Source organism: Lepidochelys kempii, chromosome 2 (assembly GCF_965140265.1).
Source record: "Lepidochelys kempii isolate rLepKem1 chromosome 2, rLepKem1.hap2, whole genome shotgun sequence".
In the NCBI taxonomy this organism is placed as follows: domain Eukaryota; kingdom Metazoa; phylum Chordata; order Testudines; family Cheloniidae; genus Lepidochelys; species Lepidochelys kempii.
Window position 1 is genome coordinate 39,295,594 of NC_133257.1, and position 25,138 is coordinate 39,320,731.

At 41.3% G+C, this 25,138-nt stretch overlaps 2 protein-coding genes across 6 annotated transcripts in view; both read right to left on the reverse strand.

The window, feature by feature from the left end:
• Window positions 1-8,067, reverse strand: part of SPAG1 (sperm associated antigen 1) — a 66,827-nt gene extending 58,760 nt beyond the window's left edge. Inside the window, exons 1-5 of one of the 2 annotated variants that reach the window (XM_073330448.1) lie at window positions 7,857-8,067; window positions 5,437-5,578; window positions 4,657-4,816; window positions 3,364-3,489; window positions 1,265-1,326 (exon numbers count right to left, since the gene is read on the reverse strand). In XM_073330448.1, coding sequence (XP_073186549.1) covers window positions 1,265-1,326; window positions 3,364-3,489; window positions 4,657-4,816; window positions 5,437-5,578; window positions 7,857-7,980 — 614 coding nt within the window. In that variant the 5' untranslated portion in view covers window positions 7,981-8,067. Of the gene's footprint in view, window positions 1-1,264; window positions 1,327-3,363; window positions 3,490-4,656; window positions 4,817-5,436; window positions 5,579-7,729; window positions 7,751-7,856 lie in introns of those variants that run through there. The other variant, XM_073330449.1, reaches the window with a different exon arrangement.
• Window positions 8,068-14,314: 6,247 nt separating this feature from the next.
• On the reverse strand, window positions 14,315-22,209 carry POLR2K (RNA polymerase II, I and III subunit K). Of its 4 annotated transcripts, none has more exons than XM_073330450.1 (4): window positions 22,138-22,209; window positions 18,509-18,572; window positions 14,924-15,016; window positions 14,315-14,492 (listed from the first exon to the last, which is right to left on the reverse strand). In XM_073330450.1, the coding sequence occupies exons 1-4, from the start codon at window positions 22,207-22,209 to the stop codon at window positions 14,470-14,472; spliced, it is 252 nt and encodes an 83-aa protein (XP_073186551.1). In that variant the 3' UTR covers window positions 14,315-14,469. The 4 variants fall into 4 exon arrangements, with proteins under 4 accessions (XP_073186551.1, XP_073186552.1, XP_073186554.1 ...); XM_073330451.1 differs by lacking the exon at window positions 22,138-22,209 and adding an exon at window positions 20,787-20,938; XM_073330453.1 differs by lacking the exon at window positions 22,138-22,209 and adding an exon at window positions 20,355-20,544.
• Window positions 22,210-25,138: the final 2,929 nt, after the last annotated feature.

The following is a 25,138-nucleotide window of genomic DNA, read 5'->3' on the forward strand; positions in this document are numbered from 1 at the left end:
AGAATGAGAAATTAATTAAAACAGGCTCTTTCCCACGAACACTTTTGGTTTCTACAAATTGGCATTTTTCTGAGAAAAAAAAGTTTTGTTGAAAAATTTCCAATCAGCTCTAAATTTAATTACTTTCTGTACACCCAATTAAATTCAAGGATTGGAAGACAGTACAGATAAGTAAAACTGCAATAAATATAAGAGTATGCATCCGATGAAGTGAGCTGTAGCTCACGAAAGCTTATGCTCAAATAAATTGGTTAGTCTCTAATGTGCCACAAGTACTCCTTTTCTTTTTGAAGTATTGTAATACATCTTGTATTTTTCAGAGCAAGAAATATAGCAGCTCCTTTCTACTGTGTAGGTCAAGAAGAAAAACAAAAATCACCCACTCCATTTATTCTCATGCACTCCATTTATTCTTATGCAGGTTATTCTGTCCCAGGTTATTTGAAACTTAAATTGATTGACAAATCATTTTGCCACCGATAAGACAGCACATGACAAAAGAGTGAATTTCTGTCAAAATTAATCTTTTGGCAACATATTTTCTAGGCCACATGTAAACATTAAGGCCCTGTTTTTGTAAACACTTATGCATATAAGTACATTTTGTAAGATTAGAGCGTCATACAATGGTCAGATACCATATAAGGCCCTGCTCCTGCAGCTGACTGTGAAGGCAAACTGTTGTGCCTGCAGCAAACCTAAGTCTATGAAATTAATGGAGCTCAGCGCAGGATCAGGAATTCACCTGCTTGTTGTCATAATGCAGAAATAGGACCTAATGCACACAAACACCACACTGAGGAACATAAAATAAATATCTACTGTTTTGTTTTTAAAGTTAAGGTAAAAAGCACATATTAATAAAACAAGTAAGGAAATTTACTATCTACCTAGACTTTAAAGTATTGATGATTAAAAATGAAATTTGAAAAATTAAATTACTTATTATTTATGCTGTCTGTTTACTTTCTGGTCTACATATTTAGCTTGAACAAATAAAATAGACTTTGCAGCTTCACTTTTTGTTCTCAAGTACTGGCTCCATGCTACATTGTTTGTATTGTAAAGGGAATGTTTATATTAAAATAAAAACAAGTCTCACCTGTATTTTTATAATTTCATGCGATATATTATTAGATGCGTGAAACGCGTTTCTCTTTTTTAAAAAAATCTAAATTGGTACACATTACCTAGTAGTGTTCTATTAAAAAAAAAAAAAGTAAAAAAGTTCAATACAAAATTAAAAGATGACGATTTAACATACTTGTCCCATTCCCTGTAATCTCGTGGTATATTTTTCTTCTTTCTTTGTTTATTTTCTTTGTTCTAAAAGGAAAAGAAAGTGGCTGAGAATTCATTGTTTAACAAATTCCCTGATTGGCAGTTTTGCTTTTTGTTCCCATAGTTATACTCATTTGGGGTCAACACTATTCATGATTGGTCTCCAGCATATAGCTGTTTTCAAAACTTCACTAGTTTTCAAGACTTTCCCAGTTTTGACTTTTGTTTTAAGGGAAATCTGCTGGGTGTTTGATATACATGATTCCAACACTATGTACTCACTCATGTATCAATCATCAGGTTTTTTTTCAACCTGGAAGTCCTAAACTTAAAACTTAAGGACAAAGCACCCCAAATCACATGGTGAAACCCAAAGAAAGAAAACTCAGTGAGGTTTCATTTGTGCAGTTATCCCCATATTGTTCCAGCATGAGAAGATGGAAACAGGGTTTGCCCTCTTGTGGAATGAACCAGGGATCCAGCCCAAAAAACCCAAGAGCCCTCAACAGACAGGCCCTCGTGCTCTTGGGAACCTAACTCCCACATCCAGAATTGCTGCCTCAACAGAAACACAATATCAGGGACACCTCAGCTGCTGATACCCCAAAACCTACCCTCACATTAACTTTCTTCTGGTAATTGCACTGAACATAGGGGAAACAATTCAGAATCATTGTCATGTATATACACTACTTGAACTGGGCAGGAAACAGTTTTCCTTTCCCATAAACATTTTTGAAATTTCAAAAATTTTCCCTTTCTGCACTGGGACAAATCTGAGACCTTTCAAAGTTTTTCACAGCAAAAGAGAGAGAGACCTAGCCTGAACAGAGACTTGAACCTGGCTTTCCCACATCCCAGGTGTATACCCTAACCACTGGGCTACTCTGGGGTGGAGATTAGTCACTTTGTCTGGTCAGTCTGTCTCCCATTTTGACCAGAAATTCCATCCTCAACCTGAAAAACCTTTCCTACTAAAAATGCCTCAAAATTGGTTCATTTCCATTAAAAGTTTCCATTTAATGAACTGACATTTAAAGGTATATGTGATCATTATGATTGTAATCATTAACTAGTTTGTTAATGCAGATTGATTAATTGTCTGAGAATGCATCTATCTAGCAATCACTTAAAGATCCCTTATATATATAAAAGATACAAATCAGAAATTCAAATACTGTTAACATGTAAGAGTTTAGAGTCAGTTGGATCTATCAATGCTCCAAAATTCTACATGTTGGATTGGAATTAGATAGGATCATTTATGATAGCACCCCAGGATTCAAACATCTCATTGGCAACTTCGATTTTTCTCTCAATCCATTCTATAGTATTGCACTTTGTAGGGAAATATTTAAAATATTACTTATTGTGTATGTTTTGTGAAGATTTGTTAAATATGTCTTATAATTATATTAGGAAGATGGTCTCTAAAAAAAGCACTGGAAATAACTCAGGGTATAAAAAGTGAAAAGGTGGGGTACTGTATTAAAGGGATAGTTTTGTTTTAATTTTGGTCACTTTCAAGCATGGGCGTTGCCTCCCCAAACTGCAAGCCTCGGGCGACACTGTGGGGGTGGTGAGGGAGGGCAGATTTCTGTCTTCCATTTGACACTGCTCCCTCCCCAAGTCCCACCACACCAGCCAGAGCCCCCTAGTGGGGCTCAGAGGAACAGCCCCTAGCTACATCCCTCCCTGCACCCTGAGCAGTTTTCAAAGTTTATGAGCTGACACCGCCCGACACACAACCTTTGAATTACAGTTTTTGGTCATTCCCACCTCCAACCCAGACAGGCTGGGTGGCCTCTGCAGTGAGTCAAGGGACAGAGGTGGTGCTCCCTCCCTGAGCCCTGCCATGCAGAGCTGACCTGAGCCCCATGGGGCTCTGCCTCCCCATATATAGAAGTCAAACTACGCCTATGCTTTCTAGGGATCCTGTACTAAGCTCACTGATATACGGCTGGTTACAATAAACAGTCAAGAAAGTCAATTAACACATTATTTATGTATAAAGGCATACATATCTCAAAAATAAAAAAAATAAAATACACTTGTTACACATATTTTTAAGAAAAGAGATACCTGGTCACCATGAAGGCAGCTATTTGAACCACGAACTGCTGGCAAATTGTCTAGTCTCTCATGAAGTGTTTCTGTTACAGGAAATTGTATTTTATAATCATCTTCCTTCATTTCTGTCACCCAGCTCTGAAAAGAAACCGATAATATCACTGTACCTCAAAAGAGTAAACGCAGACCTCCTGATGGTCTAATATAATATACTGCCCTATATATACCCAACTCAAGGAATGATATTGATGGATTTCAGTGGGAGTCATGTCTAGCACTGTTGGTACGATAGTCATTATAAGATAGGATTTGGGAGAGTAGTGGCAGGAACAAATAGGGGGTTTTTAAAATGTTTTTGACAAGAGCTTAGAGGATCCTCTTTGGGGAAAATGGCAATAATTAATAAAAACCAGAAACAGTGTAAATGTGATTAGGACACAGACTAATATGGACAGGACCTATGATTAAAAAATCCTGTAATAAAAACAAAAAACATCAACCCATACATTGTTATTGTAAGAAATCCTTTTCCAAACCATCTCTCACACGTTAAACCTCAAAATTTCGTAAAATCTCTAACCAAAAATAGGAGAACTCAAAAGGGTCATATTATTAAATTCAAAAAATTCCACAAGTGCTTGATATCTCTCAGGATCAACCCCAATGGGACTCAATTAGTAGCATACTCAACTCCAGTCCAGAAAATCACAGGTTCATATTTCACATTAGGACTTGGACTTGCATCCAGTTGTGACTGCTGAGGAGCCAAACTATTGGAACTGCTGTCCTTAAGATGTCCTTAAAGCTAAAGGCTCTTCCACCTAAGTTCCCTCTACATTTTCAGCTAGATATGAAATTCTTCAATTCCTGTCCTAAAGTGTGATGCAGTGTTGTTGTGCCCCAACATAATCAGATGCTACATTTTTTCAGTTGAGAGTGATGCGTTTCCCTGAATATAGTTTGTAAATACTTTGTGATTCTTCTCAATCAAAGGTGGTGTATAAATGTGTCATTATTTGTTGTGGCTGTTCAGACAGAAGTTAAAGATTCAGGGGTCTTATTCAAATAAAAAGGATAATTAAGAGTGTGTTCTGGTCAATATTTCCTCACTTAATGAAACAGGTCCTAATGTGCAAGGCCATGTGAACTATTAGCAACTGCAAATTGCTGCATTACTGATTTGTAATCAGTCTGAGAACAGAGACAATCAAATTCTAACTAGGTTTACTAAAAAAATCTGATCACTAATAATTACATTAATATATTTACATTACTATACTACATTAAATTAAAATTATACTTTACCTTCATTTCATCATTAATTTTTTCCCATTCTTCAGTTGTAAAGTCAGATGCAGAGGCTGGAGGTTTATCTTTTCGCAGGGCTCTGCTCCCTGGAGCTAAACATTCAATGCGTTTTTCACAGAATAATGTAAGATCAGGGTAATATCCTTCTTCACCAGACCTTAAAGGTAAAAAGATGTCACATTTAAAAACTAAGCAAAACAAATAAACAATATATATATATATATTACAGCAGTTTGATGACAACTGTAAATTGAGTTGGTGGCCTTGGTCCAGTGACTAATGGGCAAATGTTCACCTTACAAAAACCACTGCAATTAGTACTAACTGTAAATATTCTTAGAGGATCAACACAGCTACAAGAACACTGGACATATAAATATTCTTGTCACTCTCATCAAAAATTGCAAGGATGAAATCAGCACAGTGTCTGAAATAACCACACCCCCTCACAGGTCCCTCCTTGCCGCAAATTAGGTACAGTGGTGGAACAATGAGAAGACTCTTCCACTGCTGTTCCTCAAGATGTACCCGCTCTGTGGATTTAACATAGAACTTCTATTTCCAGTGCTGTCAATAAGGAATCTTTCACAAGATTTGTTACCTTTTTTATTTTAATTTAGAGATTTAACTTATGTTAAGTCACCAACACTTTTAAGATAAGTCAAGTACCGAGCCCAGTACTCTTGGGCCAAATCCTCAGAATCTTACCAATAGATAAACCATTAACCAAAAACAAAATTAAAAAAAACTGTAATGTAAATAATAATGAATGTTTACCTCAATATCCTGAGAATTTTTTCCAGATGTTTAACATCTGAGCACTTTTCAATGAACTTGTAGTCCAGATGATTAATAGGAATTTGATATGTTTTTGTTGTTCCCTGGTCCCACAAAGATGAAACTGGCTGGTCACTCATTCCTAAAAAAATTAAAGATAAAACTAATTATTCTGCTGTCTGAAGTGGTACTCAGATATACTTTGAGGCAATTCTGATTTTAGGAAATAGTCCAGCCCTTAATTCACACTTAATCCTTAAGCATGCTTATTAGTCCCAGTGGCATGATCAAGGAGTTGCCCATTTGAGGCCCTGGTCTTGCAAACTGCTCCACCTGTCCAGAGCCCCACTAACTTCACTGGGGGTCTGGGTGGGCACAAGGATCTATCAGTTTGCAGGACTGAGATCTCGGATTGTAAACTCTTTGAGGCAAAACACACTCTTCTACTGTGACCACAAGGTGCCACAAACATATAGCATTGCAGAAATAATAAACAATTATAATAATGCAAGCAAAATTAGAAACTTCAGACTACATATTCAAGTTTCTCCTTTGGAAAACCTTTTGGCTTCTGTTCCTCTCATGCAAGGTAATATACCTGTTAATAAATTAGCGATATTCATTTCTGTCCCTCACAAAGAAAAGGAAATGTATTGAAGAAAAATAATCTTAAAACTACTAGCAAGTTGATGCAACTAATTTAACTTCCACAGGCACAGGTGAGGATAACTTGGAGGAGTTTTTGTGGGACTGCCATGCATTTTTAAGTGAAGTTGCTGCTGATATATGTGAAAATGTCTACAAATGTTAACTTGAGTCAATATTGCTGTAATTCAGACATATTTCTTCTGATCTTTAAAAAAATCCAAATGGCATGCTATTTTAATAGGAAACATCTAAATTATAAAATGTGGAAATTCCCAGGGGCAGAATAAGACTCAAACAAATTAATCCTGTACAATACAAAAAAGGCATCTCACCACTCTCCTCTCCTCACTATCCCCTTTCAAATCCTACCTTAAACCTCTCCTTTGCCATGATGCCTTCAAAACTCTTGACAATGGTTATACCACTGCACACTAATACCACCACCTATCATGCTGATCAATATTGTCTCATGGTTTCCTGGTACTCCCTATCTGTCTGTATCCATCTGTTGTTTCTTATCTTATTTAGACTGTAAATTCTTTAGGGCAGGGATTCTTTTTGATCTTTTGTACAGCTCCCAGCACAATGGGGTCCTGGTCCATGACAGGCTCCTAAGCACTCCAGTAACACAAATAATATGTTTCAGAGTAGCAGCCATGTTAGTCTGTATCCGCAAAAATAAAAGGAGTACTTGTGGCACCTTACATAAATTTGTTAGTCTCTAAGGTGCCACAAGTACTCCTTTTCTTTTTACAAATAATATGTTTACTCTTCTTTTGCACTGGTGGATACATACCGTATGAATATTCAAAATTCATTCTTCTCACACCCATGTATTTGTGCAACCAACTTGTGTTTTTACAATCAGATTTTTCTTAGTACTATCTTTTACTGTAATAAAGAGAAAGGGCCACATTCTTCTCCTTAAGTAGGATAGGTACCACGGCTGTCAGTAGGAGTGTTACCATGTAACACCAGCAGAACTGAGCTCAAACATGTGTTTTTGGTAATCTTTGCAACTCTCACAACAAAGGGAATAATCCCAGCAAAACTCTCTCCATAGCAGAAAGAAAAGGAGTACTTGTGGCACCTTAGAGACTAATGAAGTGAGGTGTAGCTCACGAAAGTTTATGCTCAAATAAATTGGTTAGTCTCTAAGGTGCCACAAGTACTCCTTTTCTTTTTGCCAATACAGACTAACAGGGCTGCTACTCTGAAACCTCTCCATAGCAGGGGACTGTAAACCTGCAAAGCCCGCCCTACCCTAGCAACTGTTTCTATGTACAGCATGGCTTCTGGAGAGCCCAGTAGCAGGGGCTAGGGACCAAGGCTCACCACCCAGCCAGGTTGTGGTAGGGGAGGGAATACATTAACTCTGCAGTTTGGCCCCTTCCAAAGAGGATCGGGAAGCACCAAGAGTTAACCCTCACGCTGCCCTGCCCCCCACCTGCCATCGCCCCCTTTCACACACAACGAAACAGCCAGCAGGGCATTAGCTGCCACGATGATCCAGCCCCTCGGGAGCGGGCTACTGCAGGCCGTGTGGGAAGCACCCCCCCCCCCAGGCAAGGGCTTTGGCCCTCGGGCCCCCAGCTCCAGCGCACGGCGAGTGGTTATCACATCACACCCCCCCCCATCCCCATACCCCACGGCCGCCCTCATGCACCCCTGGCCCGGCTCCAGGGGAGAAGGGCGGGCGGAGGGGCCAGAAGTCGCGCTGGGGGCGGGACCGCAGCCCTGAAGGAGCGGGGCGGCAGCCCAGGCCGACCGACCTGCCCCGCTGCCCCGCACCAACTGCGGAAGACGGTCGACGACTTCGCCCTCTCCACGTCCCTCTCGACCCGCGTCCGGAGACAGCAGCCGGGGGCAGGACCCTCCGCCGTCCGCGCAGCACATGCGCGAGGGGCCGGCCCGGCAGCGCTGCCGTTGGAGTCGCGGGGCCGCAGGCGCAGCCCGCCCCCAGAGCGGGGGGCTGGGCCGGCTCCGCCGGTCTGCCCGCCCCCACGAGCCGTTGTTGGGATGGCGGCAGCTTGCCCAGCTCCCTCTGCTGCGGGGCGAGGCGTGCCTCAGCCTGCTTTCCAGGGGGCAGCCGGAGCCGGCCGCGCGGGCGGGGCTGAGCAGGGGGCCCTGGCCTCCCCTCCAGCCCGGGAGGAAAGGGGGGGAAGTGGTGCACATAGGACGGGCCATCAGCTGCAGGTTGTGGGCAGATGGTGCCTGGTAGGCGAGAGACGCGTCAGGACTGCGTAGGGAGACGTTTCATTGAGAAATCCCAACATTATGGTCAAAGTCAGGGAAAAGCCTGGTGTTTAATGAGGGCCCCCCAGCGCAGCCCTCATTGCTCTAGGGCCCTTGTTCTCAAACTTTTTTTTTTTCTCCACAAAACCAGTTGAAAATTGCTGAGGGCCTCGGTAGACCACTTAATGCTCTTTCCAAATGCTGTTTGTACCATTGGCTAACTATTGTAAAGCGCTGTGGATAAAAGCGCTACATAAAAAAACCCCTTTAATAATAATGTTTTTTTGTTCTACAAATAAAAGCACGCAATGCATATTTTAAAATTAGTAGTCTTACTTTTCTAATGCAGGTTTCAATACAATGCAATCTAATGCAATGGATGTGCCCTCTCTCCCCCCCGCCAGAGCAACCCCCGGGCTGGGGCTGGGAAGGAAGGGGTGCATCCCTAGCAGTCACAGCCCTGGAGCTGGGGAACGTTGCCTCTTTCTCTGGCCACTGCAGCCTTTCATGTCCCAAATTCCTCCCACCCCCTCTTCTCACCCCACTGACCTCTCCCACCTATCCCCTCTTCCCCCCCAAGGCCACCACCTCACCTTACATGTCTGTCTTCTCCAGGATCCAGGCACCTAATTAATGGAGCCACACCTGCACAGCTCTTACCCTTAGGCGCACATCTTAGAGGGAACTATCCGCAGACCACCTGCATGGAGTTTGCGGAACACAGGTGATCCACGGAACACAGTTTGAGAACCTCTGCTCTAGCCTATCCTTCTCAATAGAATGAATTTGGCAGGTGTGTTCTGAAAGAAACTGAGCAGGGCACAGGATACCAGCCCTGAAAGAGGGGAGTGGGGCAACAATCCTCACTCCCTTAATTTAGCAAGGTGATGAAATATACTGTCCCATTAAAAAACATTAAAATGTATCTTCATTTAGAAAAACAACAAAAGTGGAAAACAACATACCCTTCGGAAGCTGCACAAGGAGAGCTCCTAGAAATATTGTTTCCCTTCAAAACCGAATGAAAGTTGATTAGTGAAAATGCATCATTACAAAATTTGAGTTTTTAAAAGCAAGAAAATGAACGGTTAAGGACATTGGCAAAAATCCATAAAGAGACTTGTGACACTGAGCGTCATAACACCTAATACCTAACTTTAGGTGCCTGGAAAATCATAGGAACAACACTGGAATTCACAAAGTCTGAAGTAGGCGCTTCAGCTCCCTATACAATTAATGCGGAAGATAATTGCTTTAAACTGCAATTCCCCAATTTCTGGTACCAGCGTCCAGTTGCTCTCTTCTTATAATACTAGCTGTTATAAGCACTGCCCCTTTCATGAAGATATGCATCTAAGCCTGGGGTCATAGGCAGGCACCTCTCTCTCTGCAGTCAGGCCAAGTAGGTGCCTAAGTTATTTCTTGTGAAAATGAATTAGGTGCCTGCCTCATTCCACACAAAAAAGCTCAAGGAGTTAGTGTTAACTACCTTATAACTTTTAAGCCCTGTGGTTAGAGCACTCACTGGGATGTAGGAGACCAAGGTTCAATTCCCCACTCCCTGTGAGAAGAATTTGAACAAGGGTCTCCCATACTCCCCAGAGAAAGTACTGTAAACACTCAGCTCTAGGAGATTCTGATGGCAGGGGGTGCCTTCAATCTCTTCTGTTGAAGCTGTTCCACTAAATAACTACTTAAAATTCATTGTCGCAGGGAACTAGACCTTGGGCGCCCAAACCATCAGGCTAGAGTCAGCAGGTAGATGAATCATTCAAGCGTTTATCCACAGTAGAGCAGTTTCAACAGGAAAGACCAGGGGAGCCACATATGAGAACATCCCACAGCTCACTGGTTAGAGCACCTCTGCTAAGATGTGGGGAGACCCTTGTGCAAATCCTCCCCGCACCTGCAGGCAGAGGGGGTAAAAAAGAACCTGGGTCTCCCACATTCCAGGCAAGTACACTAACCACTGGGCTAGAAGTTGGGGAGGGTACTGCTACCTCCTCCCCAATGGAAGCCACTGAGCATGCCTACCTAAGCGGTTCTCACCTGCGAATTAATCAGATGAACACCTGTCTTCCTCAGGTTTGCAGATTGGTCTAGGGGTTGTTTGCCAGAAGCTAGGAATGGGCAACAGGGGATGGATTACTTCATGATTACCTGTTCTGTTCATTCCCTTTGGGGCACTTGGAATTGGCCACTGTCAGAAGACAGGATACTGGGCAAGATGGGCCTTTGGTCTGACCCAATATGGCAGTTCTTATGTTCTTACGTGAGAGATAGTCTAGGCAGCTGCGGCCTAGACTAAGCCTGCAATGGATGTGCCCAGAGGCAGAAACTTAGACATAGAGGGAACTTTTATCCTGAAATTAGACACCAAGTCAGTTTAGACATCTACAGGGTGTGAGGGAAGTTTTGTAGATCATAGTGGAGCCCAAAATTGGGACTTAAGTGCCTAAGTAGATTTGTGGATCTGCGCCATTGTAACCATATTGATGAAGTAACCAACTAAGTCGCAGATTATTCAAACTCAACTCAATTTCTTGACCACTGGGTACTTAATTTGAAGTTTTTTCCTCTCCACAGAGAAGTGATGTCTTCCGATGATAAAGAACTAGGGCTGTCAAGTGATTAAAAAAATAAATCACAATTAATTGCACGATTATGAAAATTATTCACAGTTAAATACAATATCAATTGAAATTTATTAAAATATTTTTAGATTTTTTCTACATTTTCAAATATATCGATTTCAATTCCCACGCATAATACAAGGTGTACAGTGCTCACTTTATATTATTTTTGATTATCATTTTGCAAGGAAATATTTGTAAACAAAAAGAGTATTTTTCAATTTGTTATACCAATAAAATAAAAACGAACAGGATCTTATTAAAGTGGATAAGACAAAATGTCACATTTATTGTGAATACAAAAAGAATCATAGTAGGCAGTCAGTTATAGCTATAACATTTCATTCAGTTTCACATTCATTCACACATTTGTTCATACACACACACAGGTTCTGCAGCTGCTGTATAGTTACCAGTCCTGAATGTAGCTTGAGTTCGTGGCTTGGGTTTGTAGATTGTGGCGGCTAACTGGCTAGGAAAGCCGGGCACAAGGAAGAGCTAGGTCTCTGTTGAGCATGCACTTCCATGTTGGCAGCAGAATGTTACCCTTCAAAATCTTCCATCTCACCCATCCTTTTTGTAGGCTTTAGTTTGAATCCAGAGTCTATAGGTCTTGCTGAGTCACGCTGCCTCTGGGTCCGGTGTGATTGATCACCCCGTCAGTTGCAGATATGACTTTCAGCCTAGGACCTGGCTTTGATGTTTCTTCAATTGTAGTTTTGTTCTTTTCCTTTGAGGGTGGTCTCCTCCTACTTTGTCAGGGCTGTTGTCTGCATTTCAGCCATTGTGGTTTACACTTTATTTCATCAGGACAGGCTGGAGCTGGAGGTTGAGTCCATCATCCATACATACCTCATTCACACATCTAAACTAAACTAATAAGATTACAGTAGGGTTTTGCAAAAATGAAGGTTGCAGCAAGCTTTTACAAAATGAAGTGAGCATTTTAAAATGGAGTTTGGGACACGTTAAAATGGAGTTCGACTTATAATATGGACAAATGTAAGGAATGGCAAACAGTGAACAGAAGTTACAATGTTGAAACAGTGTAAGTTTCAGCGATTTAAGCAGCAATTGGATTGAAAGTGAAACTCAATTAGCCAGTTATTGGGGTAACTGGTTTTATGAATGAATTTTGTTTCATTCATAAAACTTTGCTTATGAAGTTATATTAATAAAGTGATTAAAAACAATTTCATTGATCAATTCTACAAATTCACCTCATACAAGTACTGTAGTGCAATCTATCGTGAAAATGCAACTTACAAAAGTAGTTTTGTGTTACATAACTGCACTCAAAAACAAAGCAATGTAAAACTTTAGAGCCTACAAGTCCACTCAGTCCTCCTTCTTGTTCAGCCAATCGCAAGAGAAAGAAGTTTGTTTACATTTACAGGATGCCAGATGCACTAAATATTCATATGCTTCAGGCTTTGGCCATCATTCCACAGAACATGCTTCCATAATGATGATGCTCATTAAAAAAAGACAGGTTTCAGAGTGACAGCCGTGTTAGTCTGTATTCGCAAAAAGAAAAGGAGGACTTGTGGCACCTTAGAGACTAACCAATTTATTAGAGCATAAGCTTTCGTGAGCTACAGCTCACTTCCTCAGATGCATATCATGGAAACTGCAGCAGGCTTTATATATACACAGAGTATATGAAACAATACCTATTCCCAATTACATTTGTGACTGAACTTCTTGGTGGGAAGAATTGTATGTCTCAACCCAATATTCATGCGTCAACCACCATTCCAGAGGACATGCATCCATGCTGATGATGGATTGTGCTCCATAGCGATCCAAAGCAGTGCGGACCAACGCATGTTCATTTTCATCATCTGACTCAGATGCCACGAGCAAGGTTGATTTTCTTTTTTGGTGGTTTGTGTTCTGCAGTTTCCGCATTGCCCTTTTAAGACTTCTGAAAACATGGTCCACACCTTCTCCCTCTCAGATTTTGGACGGCACTTCAGATTCCTAAATCTCGGGCCAAGTGCTGTAGCTATTTTTAGAAATCTCACATTGGTACCTTCTTTGCATTTTCTCAAATCTGCTGTGAAAGTCTTCTTAAAATGAAGATGTGCTGGGTCATCATCCGAGACTGCTATAACATGAAATATATGGCAGAATGCAGGTAAAACCCAGAGTAGGAGACATATAATTCACCCCCCCAAGGACTTCAGTCACAAATTTAATTAATCCTTTTTTAAAAAACAAACAAAAACAAGCATCATCAGCATGGAAGCATGTCCTCTGGAATGGTGGCGGAAGCATGAAGGGGCATACAAATGTTTAGCACAGGGGTTCTCAAACTGGGGGTCAGGACCCCTCAGGGGGTCGCGAGCTGTCAGCCTCCACCCCAAACCCTGCTTTGCCTCCAGCATTTATAATGGTGTTAAATATATAAGCGTTTTTAATTTGGGGGGGGGGGTGGATTTGCACTCAGAGGCTTGCTATGTGAAAGGGGTCACCAGTACAATAGTTTGAGAACCACTGGTTTAGCATATCTGGCACATAAATAGTTTGCAACGCCAGCTACAAAAGTGCCATGCGAACGCCTGTTCACACTTTCAGGTGACATTGTAAATACGAAGCAGGCAGCAGTATCTCCCGTAAATGTAAACAAACTTGTTTCTCTTAGTGATCGTTTGAACAATAAGTAGGACCGAGTGGATTTGTAGGCTCTAAAGTTTCACAGTTGTTTTTTAGTGCAGTTATGTAACAAACAAAAAACCTATATTTGTAAGTTACACCTTCATCATAAAGAGATTGCTCTACAGTACTTGTATGAGGTGAATTGAAAAATGCTATTTCTTGTTTATCATTTTTACCGGTCAAATATGTGTAATCAAAATAATATAAACTGAGCACTGTACACTTTGTATTCTGTGTTGTAACAGAAATCAATATATTTTTGAATGTAGAAAAACCATCCAAAAATATTTAATAAAGTTCAATTTGTATTTTATTGTTTAACAATTCATTTTTTTTTGAGTTAATTGTGTGAGTTAACTATGATTAAATCAACAGCCCTATAAAGAACACTGCATACATTGACACTGCTATTTGTTGTTCTACAGCCCTTTTGAGTAGATTCAGCCCTCAAGCCTCAAGATTGAGTAGATTTAGCCCTCAAGATTTATGCATGTTTGACTTTATGCAGCAAGTACTCTCTCTGAAGTTTATGGAACTACTCAGTACATAAAGTTAAAGATGTTTAAAATCTCTACAGGATTGGTGTCTTAGTGAGGTTCTGAGATGGGAACAGAAAATCAGGGAACTTGGAGATATTGGACCAAATTTAGCTCTGGTGTAAGCAAGCATAACTCCACTGCATTCAAAAGTGAAACTGAGTATTTGATATTAAAAACTTTATTTAACTACTTGAATAATTTACAACTGATATCAGAATGAAAAAGTATATATTTGTCCAGAGCAGATGTGTATTCAAACCAAAGTTATCAGTATACTAAAATGAACCAGGTCAAAACAGCTACCTCTTGAATTCACATTACCGGGCATCAAAAACAACCACTGTAATAGTTAGAGTTAAAGAAAATGACAGGGAATTTAAAAAAAAACAAAAACAAAACACAATCACAAGTCAGTCATGCAAAATAAATTGAGGCTCATTTTTCAGTTACACCACAATTAGCATTTGTTTGTATGCTTTTAAAAAATGGAATATGCTTTGCATGCATAATAGTATCTTCTATCCGGTGTACTTTTTACCAGTTTGCACTGCAATACAAGATTACCAAAGTTTATTGTATTGTGCTTTAATTAACAAGAGCATCACTGAAAATAATTAAGATGTTATATGTTCTTCCTCACATATGTACTAGTTTGTAAGACTTTTTTGCACTGGACCAATTCTTCAGTACTACCCCAATTTTTCATTTTATTTATAGCCACTATTGTCCCAGATCACTCAAACAATTTAATAGGCATGTGCAAAAGGATACATCTTTTTGTTCTCTTCTTGTACATTATTCTGTACCCACATTCTCGACACCTGATCGGATCTCTTGCTTTTATTTCATTTTCTGTATGACATTCTGGGGGGCAAGGGGGGGGAGAAGAAGAAGAAGACAATCTTATTAGACTACTATAACAAGAAATACAAAATGTAAGATGTTATAATTTACTTTAGGAAAAGGTAACAAAATTCAAGATCTGCATTTGTGGCAAACAAAACAACTTTAGTGAATTAATATTACTGAGAAAATCAAGTTCTTGATTTCTCTTCAGGGTAAACACTTTTAGCTAACCTGTAAAGTTACAATTTATGTTCTATTACCTTTAGTAAAGACAAAGTATGTGGTATTCAAATTACCTAGAATAAATCTATTGACATATTACAAAATGCGTTCACAAATAATTGCCCATTCCGTGCTACCAGCTGAGTGGTATTAACATATTTCAATCCAAAATATTATATAACTGACCAAAGTGACAGGAGGGCGCTGTGGTGCTAACAACTCACTCTAAAACAGGGGTTCTCAAACTGAGGGTCAGGACTGCTCAGGGGGTTGCGAGGTTATTACATGGGGGGGTGTGTCATGAGCTGTCAGCCTCCACCCCAAACCTCGCTTCACCTCCAGCATTTATAATGGTGTCAAATATATTTTTAAAAGTGTTTTTAATGTATAGGCGGGGGGGGGGGGGCCCACACGCAGAGGCTTGCTGCGTGAAAGTCGTCAGCAGTACAAAAGTCTGAGAATCCCTGCTCTAAAAGGTTGGAAGCATTAAGAAATACTATGTTTTGTGGAGTACAACCCCTCTCTCTGGTTGCTGCTAAACCATCTGCAGGAATGACTTCTCCTTGCATCAAAGATATTTCTGAAGGACAAAATTATTTTGCCTTTTGATTGCTCCAGATGGAAGGTACAGTATTTCAAAAAATGCCCCCTGAAGACAGTATCTCAGACTCAAATTGTAACAGTATTGTAATCCCTCTACAAGCTATTGCATTTGAACACTGCCCCTAACAATTTTGGCTAAAAGTAAAGTGACCACATAGGCTTTTCTCCGAGATGCGATCGTAGTTTTATTCTTATTTACATAGATAAATATGGGGACTACTGTGCAAATATACTCTACAAACACTGCACCACATTACAAACAGAGCAGCTTATAAAGGTTCTTGGAGAGAACTGCAACGTGTTACCCTTGCCCAATGATGGAAGTTCTAAAGAACTATTTCCACATTGTCACCACTCCATGAAGCAAAAATCCATCATCTTAGTATAATTATTCTGCACCATTTGCAATCAGATGGCATGCCACCCTGAGCAAATAATGCAACTTATTACGAATAGTGACGTTAGGTTCAGCAGATATTATTTCTCTCTCTCTCTCTCTCTCTCTCACACACACACACACACACACACACACACACACACAGAGCATCTACATAGCAACATTCTACAGATCCAGTTGTAGGTCCACAAGCCATCTCAAGGCCTTCTCTCTGAAGTTGTAGATATCATCAAATTCACCTTTGAATCCACATTTGGGGCACTGTGTTATGATGTGTTCAATGGTTTGCATGTTCACAATAGTCACAGGAAGGGATGTCTGATTTTTGTTCGATGAGATACAGTGTGGTCCACAGTCTGCATGGCAGGTTGAAACTGGGACAGTGGCTTATTGGGTCAGTAATAATGTGCTTGTTTGGAACTGTAGCGGAGAGGCAGACACTTTGCCATTCCCTGGACAGATCCAGGGACATGGGTGGTCCACAGTGGTTTTCACGATTTCAGGCATCGTTTGGGAATGTTGCCTATAGCCTGCCAGATGGGAAGTTCTGGGTACTCTTCGACAGGGTGGATAAAAATCAATGATTTAAAAAAAAAAAAACACAAAAAAAACCCACCATCGGATTTTTTTGATAAAATCCTTTGAGGAAAACAACATATCTAAAGATAGTTTTAATTAAGATACATTATAGCTTAAAGATATCCCTATTCCACAATGAGATTATAAATTCTAAATCTATAGTATGAGACAATATATTCATGTAATGTTTAAGAAAAGTTTTGTAAATGCGTTCCAATAGTTCATGGATTAGGGTCCCAATCTTATGGGGTTCCACAGGCTTCTGTATAGATTATTTAGGTTAATCTTTCTATCTACCCAATGGGACTCAGTGCTCAGTCTAGAAGATACCATCAGAGATGCCTAGTTTTGCAGTTCTCAAACTACAGATTTGTGTCTTCAGAGATAACATGCTTGTTAACAGAAAGAAAAAAACCACCACACCAGTAAAAACAAACATACAGAGGTGAGAAACAACAGACATCAGTTCTATTGTCCCTCTGCAAATTGGTGTACACAGAGTCAATCCCTTACTGCTCTGTAAAAGTGCAAAGTTTCAAAAAGTTCAATGAATAGAAGATTGTTGGGGGAGGAACAGATGTGGACAAGGAGAAGAAGTCTGGAGATAAATGTGAGAAGCGAGGGACCTATGCTTGTTTTGTTAAAATACTGTATGTTTGCTGTTGAGGAAAAAAATCCAGAATACTTAACGTTGTTGTTTTAGTTAAATAAAACAATTTATACATCTGTCTGGTGAGGTTCTCCTCTTAATACATCATGGCAAGAAAAATCTTCCAAATATTAATGATTAACCTGTTGAATTGGAGATATTTATGAAGTCATTGGGAAGTGAACTATCTGCTTCAATTACCTTTGGTAAATTAAATAACTAAACAATCATTCATTTTCTGATATAGCTGTAAAACTAATCTGAAAAGTTTTCAAATAAATCACTGTTTAAAAATGTATAGTGTGTACCTTCTAAAAATGAAACCTACATCTAACTCTGAGTTGTGAAGATTATGTATTAAGGTTATACCAACCAACAAGAATACACTTTTATATAGAAAACCATGATTAAATCGAGTCTTCCTGACTAGTGATTTAAATCAAATCCACCCTGGTCTTTGGCACGTTTACGTTCTGATTTTAAAGCTATACCTTGATGGATAGCTGGAGGTTCAATGTTTGCTAAAACAGAAAGCTACTGTAGAGGTGTTGATTGTAAAGTCCCCATGATGATTTGCATGGTCTGATTCAGCTGCCTATCCACAAATGGGGTATGGCAGCTTCTTGTCCACATCAATGCACAGTACTCTGCAAATAGGTACGCCAGGGCCAAAGCCGATATTTGTAGCACCAGGGCAGCGCACTTGCAACTAAGGCCCATAGCATTAAAGAAGCTGAAGTGACCCTTGTACTCCTCCATGATCTTATGGTCAGATATTTTCAGAAGTGACAGCTGAGACCAAAATCTGTAGTCTCTACTTTTTTCCACCTTGACAACAGAATCACACAAAACACACTCACTGTCAAGTTTGGTGGTGAAACTGTGCATTATGAACCAAAGCCAATAGACCTCAGTGTAATTACTGACCATACACTCACCTTTCAGGACCACCCCCAGAAAACAGCCTCTAAAGCAAAGATTTGCAACAATATTATACAAAAGTTAGCAGGACCAAGCTAGGGATTAGCAAACATTATTAAACGTTAGGTTTTATTCTTACCTCCACAAATGTAAATCATTGGCTGTTGCTTTGGAGGCTGAACATCCTTTTGGGAATCCATGTTCTGTCAACAAGAAAAAAAAAATCCATGCTCTTGATTAGAGAGTAGGGATTGGAAGACAAAGACCTCTGAAGACAGCCCTAACGGCAACCCCATCTTCAGTCAACGTGCTAGATATCCTTCTTTGGATAAAGCTTGGGGAGCATTAGTCTCTCCCACTAATGAAAGATTTTGCTGCAACTATAAAAAAAAATATCAACCATATATCACTTAAGTCTCAATACTACTAACCTGTCATCATTTCGGGAACGGACAGCATCACTACTTGTACATACAGGATAAACCCAGCCACATTATTCCACCCACTTAAAACACTGTCTAATCCTGCACTAACTTTGATAGATATGCTGGACCGGAATGGGCAAATTACGGCCCGTGGGCCAGATCCAGCCCCTCAGGGCTTTGGATTCAGCCTGCGGGATTGCCCCCTGTGGTGCCGCAGGCCCTGCGCTGCTCTCAGAAGTGGCTGGCACCATGTGCCTAGGGCCCCAGGGGGACGGGAGAGAGGGCTGCGTGCGTTGCCCTTGCCTCCAGGCACCACCCCCCGCAGCTCCCATTGGCCAGAAACAGGGAACCGCGGCCAATGGGAGCTTTGGGGGAGGTACCTGGAGGCGTAGCAAGGGCAGCGCACAGAGCCCTGTGCCCCCCTCCCCCCCCCATGGGCCACACAGGGACATGGTGCCAGCTGCTTCCTGGAGTGGCGCCGTGTGGGGCCAAGGCAGGCATGCAGGGAGCCTGCCCTGGAGCACACCACAGCCACCCCGGAGCCGCTTTAGGTAAGTGGCGCTGGGCCAGAGCCTGAAACCCTCCTGCACCCCACCGCCCAACTCCCTGCCCTAAGCCCCCTGCCTGCACCTTGCACCGCAACTCCCTGCCCTGAGCCCTGTCGTACCCTGCACCCCAACCCTCTTCCTGGAGCCCCTTCATACATCCCGCACCCCTCCTCTGCCCCAATCCCTTGCCCTGAGCCCGTTTCTGCACACCACACCCCCTCACAACCCACACTCCCTCCCGCACCCCAACCCCCTGCCCTGGCCCTGCATACAATTTCCCCACCCAGATGTGGCCCTTGGCCCAAAAAGTTTGCCCACCCCTGTGCTGGACAGAAACCCGCAGGTCAGAATCAGGCAGAAAGTAGTAGTACTTTGCCTCAGAATCCTAGGGTAGCTGGATCGGACTGCCAAATCAATCATCAGTGAAATAGTTAACAGGAACTTTTAAATAATCATTAACACCTAATTGTATTGAGTCAGTTAGTTTAAACTCATTTTAGGACAAAATCTGTCCTCACAATGCCAGAATAAGATATTTTTGCACAGAGGATCTAGGCTCCATCTACTCCAGACTTTTAACAGAGTTTGTAACAATTCGTTTCACCATTGGCTCTAAACACAGTTGTGTCTATAACCATGGTTACTAGGATCTGGAAAGAGGACCAACTAAGTCGGTTACACAGGAGATCCTATCCATACAGCAAAATAATATACTTGGTAATGGCAGACAACCATGTGCCAACTGAATACACTAGCAAGTGCTGCCATTATTTACCAAACATTAACCACATTGTGTAGATACAAACAACATTTGAAGTCAGAGATTTCAGTAATTGGTTATAGACTCCGTTAAACGTTATGCCATCGCCATGCACCTTGTCAATGCGTGTTCTGTAAGCAAACCAGCCCCGCCAGTAGCTGCCCAAGGACACACGGATATGAACGCAGCCAGGCAGGGTGATAAGCTCAGACACGCGTCATGCGGGCACGACTGTGTTGTGAAGACACTTGCCGCATGGGTGAGACTCCGGCGAAAGTACTGTACCACAAATTGGCTTGACCTCTGTGCATCCTATGTGCCTTCGGTGTGGTGGCCTGTGTCTTCCCAGGGCCAGATCCGGGACCCTACACCACTTCCACCACGCTCCTCTGCGGAGCGCCCGCCCCGCGCAGGGCCGAGGAACCCGGCGGCTTCCCCACGTGTTCAGAACCTGGCCTGCCAGCAGAACCGCGGGCCTGCCCCGCCCCTGGGGCTGCGGTCTCTGCCCCGCCCCCGCCCCCGGCGGCAGGAGCGCGGCACAGGGACCATCGCCGCTTTGCTGAATAAACGCGCAGACTGTGCCCAGAGCGGGGCGGGGGCAGGATGCCGCCGCTCGCCCCTTCCGCACGCACAGAGAGCCTGGGCCTAACTGCGGGAAGAAGAGACACCCTGACCGCTCCCTACCTGTCCAGAGCGGGACCCGCTCCCCACGCTCCGCTCCTCTCGGGCCCAGGCTAGGGGCGGGACAGACCCCTCAGCAGACTGCCGAGTCGCGAGGCCTCCTCGCGAAACGCGCAGACGCAGCAAGCGCGGCCAGCTCCGCCCCAAGCTGCCCTGACGTAGGGACAAGGAGGAGTCGAGCTCGGGGTGGTCCCGGGGGCGGAGCCATTGCTCCAGCTACAGCAGGGCGGTGCTAGGCCAGCCGCAGCGCCTGCGTGCTGGGGCTGTCTGTGCTGTGCCCTGCAACTTCCCGGCCCCAGTACACTCTCGCGTCTCGCCCTAGCGCCTCCTGGCCCCGGGGCTGTGACTGCTCCTGAGCAGCTCCTCTCCCGTAGGCTGTTGCCGACTCTCAATCTACAACTCCGAAACTATTATAACAATCTGCTTGAGGGGTTGTGACAGAGAATTTGGCAACGCTTCCACGGTTAAATGCAAATATAACTATGCATTAAACCAACGCTGCGATTTTAGTTATATAAAAGTAGGAAAAGCAAAGTTAAGGATTTGACAGCAACCCTCTCAACTCTCTTGTTTTATACGTATGCATTACAATAACGTTTTGTTTTATGAGCATGCTACATATGTGCACTTAAATTTATAGAAAGTTTAGAGCGTAAGAGTTAAGGAAGTTACACTGTACCTAAAAGATTCTTCGGAATATAATCAGATAAAATTTCTGAGTGGAGAGGAGAATATAGAAGAATCTGTGTGGATGAAAATCCCAAATCATAAGAATACAAATATGCGAGTGCAATTATATTACCAGTTTCCTGAACCAAAAAAAAAAGAATACTGTGGGGTACTGCAGCCATGAATTTCCCACCACCACCCCCTAGAACGGAGGGATATATCAAGAAGTCACAGAGATGGCATAGCTGTTGTCACCCCTCTCTTGCAGGAGCTCCCCAGGGCAGGGATCATTCTGGAGGATACTTCAGGGACTGATGGCAAACTGATACTTTGAGTAATATGCAATACTACGCAACAGCTCATAAGGGCTATTGCAGCAGGGATGCAAATTAAGGGCTGCCCTAACCTGTGCAAAGGGGCTAAGCCAGTCCCCAGCAATGGGGAACTCAAGCCACCATCACCCTTAGATCTCTGCATTATTGTCCACACCAGCATGGAGTGAATCTGGTTTACGGAGCACATCACACGGAGGGAAACTGAGGCAACCAAAGGGGGTATCACCATTTTTCATTTTGAAAACAGGATTTTTTTAATGAAATATAAACTTACATATAAATAACTGCATGGATTTCATAAGCAAATGCAAAGAGAACTACAAGTTACAATGAAGTTGGAATCTACTGACCTCAGTAGAATATATTTGACTGTACCTGAGTTGGTCTATGTAGCTTGTGGAACGCAAACGGGACTCAGACATGATCACGTGACTGCAGAATTTTATCTCAAGGAGGGCTGGTCTTTGCCCTAAGCTGCTTTTTTATTTCAGAAGCCTATTACTTAAGCTCTACGCAGAAAGATCTAGGTAAATGAAAATATAGCTATATATTGTGTGGGTATTACCATATCCTCCCACATTAATTAATATAAACTTTCAAGCCAAAATACAGATATATTTTCAATGCAATAGAATGGGATTTTGTTATGAAATCAGTTTTCAACAGTTTCAGTGCATACATCAGCAGTCACAAACTAAATTGTGAAAAAAATGCTAACTGCTCTCTTATTCACAGGCTCAACACACTTTTTAGGATAAATCCTGTGTATATGATGGTCATTGTATAGGTTTAGCCATGGTACCTCAATGCCCCAAGAATTAAAATTTCCCCTACAACATAAATATTGTAAAACGTTCAGTAGTACTTGTGGCACCTTAGAGACTAACCAATTTATTTGAGCATGAGCTTTCGTGAGTTACAGTTAGTCTCTAAGGTGCCACAAGTACTCCTTTTAGCGAATACAGACTAACACGGCTGGTACTCTGAAACCTGTAAAACGTTCAGTATACATTCAGCACATCCATTAGGACCAGCATTCCTGAAAGAAACTTAGTTTGGTCTTTGTTGATTAAAAGTATCAAACTTTTTGAAATGTGTGATGGTTTTATGGTTTGGATATGTTTTCCAGATACTTGTTTGATATCGCCAAAATAACCTCATATATGATTGGTAGTATATACAAAATAAACTTTTTGGAGTTAAACTAGTTAATCATTTGGATTTACTTCATGTTTTCTAAGTTTGAATTTATCTTACAAATATTGTAAAAGGGGTAGAAAATGTACTGTAAAACAGAGCTAAGAAAAAACAACTCACATGTATAATAATTTTCACATTATTATTATATTTATTTTTACCATAGCACCAAAATTCTCTCCCCACCAAAAATTCAAATCTTAAAATAATCAAGAATTTTTAATAGAGGAAAAAATTTTAAAGTGCACTGGTGCAGTCACACACTACTAATAATAAAAACTGGTGATTTTCCCAGCCAATCTCTGTAAGTGTCCTTAACCAGTATCAGCAGTGTCCATTCAGCCTCTTCCAGTTAGTTAACTGAGTGATTATTTCTTTTCAGTACACTTTAAGTGCATTACACTAGAGTTTTTTTACAAACTCATAAATTGTCCTCCTCCAGGGTCCATTCATATTGTCAAGGTAACCTATTCATAATCCAACTGTAAAAAAAGTCACTTTAACCATATAATTTGATTGAAAATAAGGTTTAATAAATTAAGCAATAAATTAATTATTTAACTTGTTCCCTTGAGAAAACTTGGGGTTTGAAAAAGACCTTAAGAGTTGACTTTGGTCACTAAACATGTTCCTGACAGACTCTGCCCTGACATGTGTAATTAACTGGGACCTTCCCTGTGGTGTAGTTTAAGTGCCAAAAGCATGTGCTTTGGATCTGTAGAAGAAGATGGAAGGGTTGTGTGAGGAGTAAGGTTAAAAATGCTCACTGCTTTATTTATTTAAAATATTCAGCATACAAAAGTTAAAAAAAAAAACCACCTGTTCCATCCTTTTTTTGGAAAGCTGATTATTTCCCCCCTTTTATAAAAAGGGAAGATATATGGGGTATTTTTTGTTTTGAGGTGATTATGTTGTTAGTCTAAATCACCCTAATATGTCATGGACACGTATACTGCTATATGCAGTGTTGTTGTAGCCATGCTGGGCTCTGGATATTAGAGAGACAAAGTGGGTGAGTAAAAGTTGGGGTTCAATAAAAGATATTACCTCATCCACCTTGTCTCACTTATACTGCTGTCAGTTTTCCTTCTTTGCTGCGTTTGTATGTTGATCAGGAGAGCACAAGCCCCTAAGTCCCACCACCACCATTTATTAGACCTTCTTACATTTTTTTGACTGAAGTAAAATAGTTCCACATGGGTTTGAATGTCAGAGGTGGGTTCTCCCACAACTTCTGAACAGGCTCATCTTTAAAAAGCTAAACTCTTGCCAATGATATGATACCCCCTCAAATGATTTTTATTTAGTCAAGGGATCTTCCAAATCTTATGAAACGGATATTGCTATAGTAAACATTTCCAGTCTATTTATTTTTAAAATACTCAAGTATTTTATTAATTTAGTTTCCCCCTTCTGTCTTTTTCTATTAGCTTTACACTCTCTAATAATAACTAAAGACTATCAAAATACTGTAATAGAAAGCTATTAAAAGATTCCCTCACAGAAGGTCAAAGAATAGTACCTATCAATATGTTGTTTTTTCTTTTGCCCCAATACTTCAGTTATATTCCCCAAATGGGTCAATCTGATACATTTGCAGTTGCATTAATCTAATATAATATGTTTTACATAAAAAGTGAAATAAATTTAAGAGTGTCCCATGCTTTGGTTTTGTAACCTTTTAAATAAGATTTCCTCAGGCTCCCAAAAGTTGTGAGGTTTTGCAGTCTGTCTCCTTATTGATATCATTCTCATCACACTGGTGTCAGAACATGTTGGTGTTTTGATTTAAAAGGTAGGAAAAATGGAAGCTGGTGTGAAAAGGGGGAGAGGGTAAGCACACTTGCCAAACGTCACGCCTGGGGATTTTGGCTTTACGATATTTCGGAGTCCTTCCCTCTTGTTGGGATGGATTTTGATGTTTCTTTCAATGAGACATTTAAATCCAATATTTTTTTTTTCAAATCACTAATTCAGATTTGGCACTGTCCTAAAGATGGGAGAAAAATGGAGGTTGAAAGGGGAAAAGAGCCAAGTAAAGACTAAAATTTTAAAGAGAACCAGGGGTGAAAGTAAGTTAGAAGACTTACCGGTATGCCAGAATCCTGAGCAGAGGGCATGGCCTCAACCAGAAGGGGCAGGGCCTTAAATCCC

Coding starts and splice junctions, on each gene's coding strand:
- POLR2K (XM_073330450.1), bottom strand. CDS start 22,209: ATGTCTGAGTCCCGTTTGCGTTCCACAAGCTACATAGACCAACTCAGG. Junction 15,017..18,508: donor AATGATTTACATTTGTGGAG/GTAAGAATAAAA, acceptor CTTGCCCCCCAG/AATGTCATACAGAAAATGAA. Junction 14,493..14,923: donor CAAGAAGAGAACAAAAAGAT/GTATCCTTTTGC, acceptor TAACTATTACAG/TGGTTGTTTTTGATGCCCGG.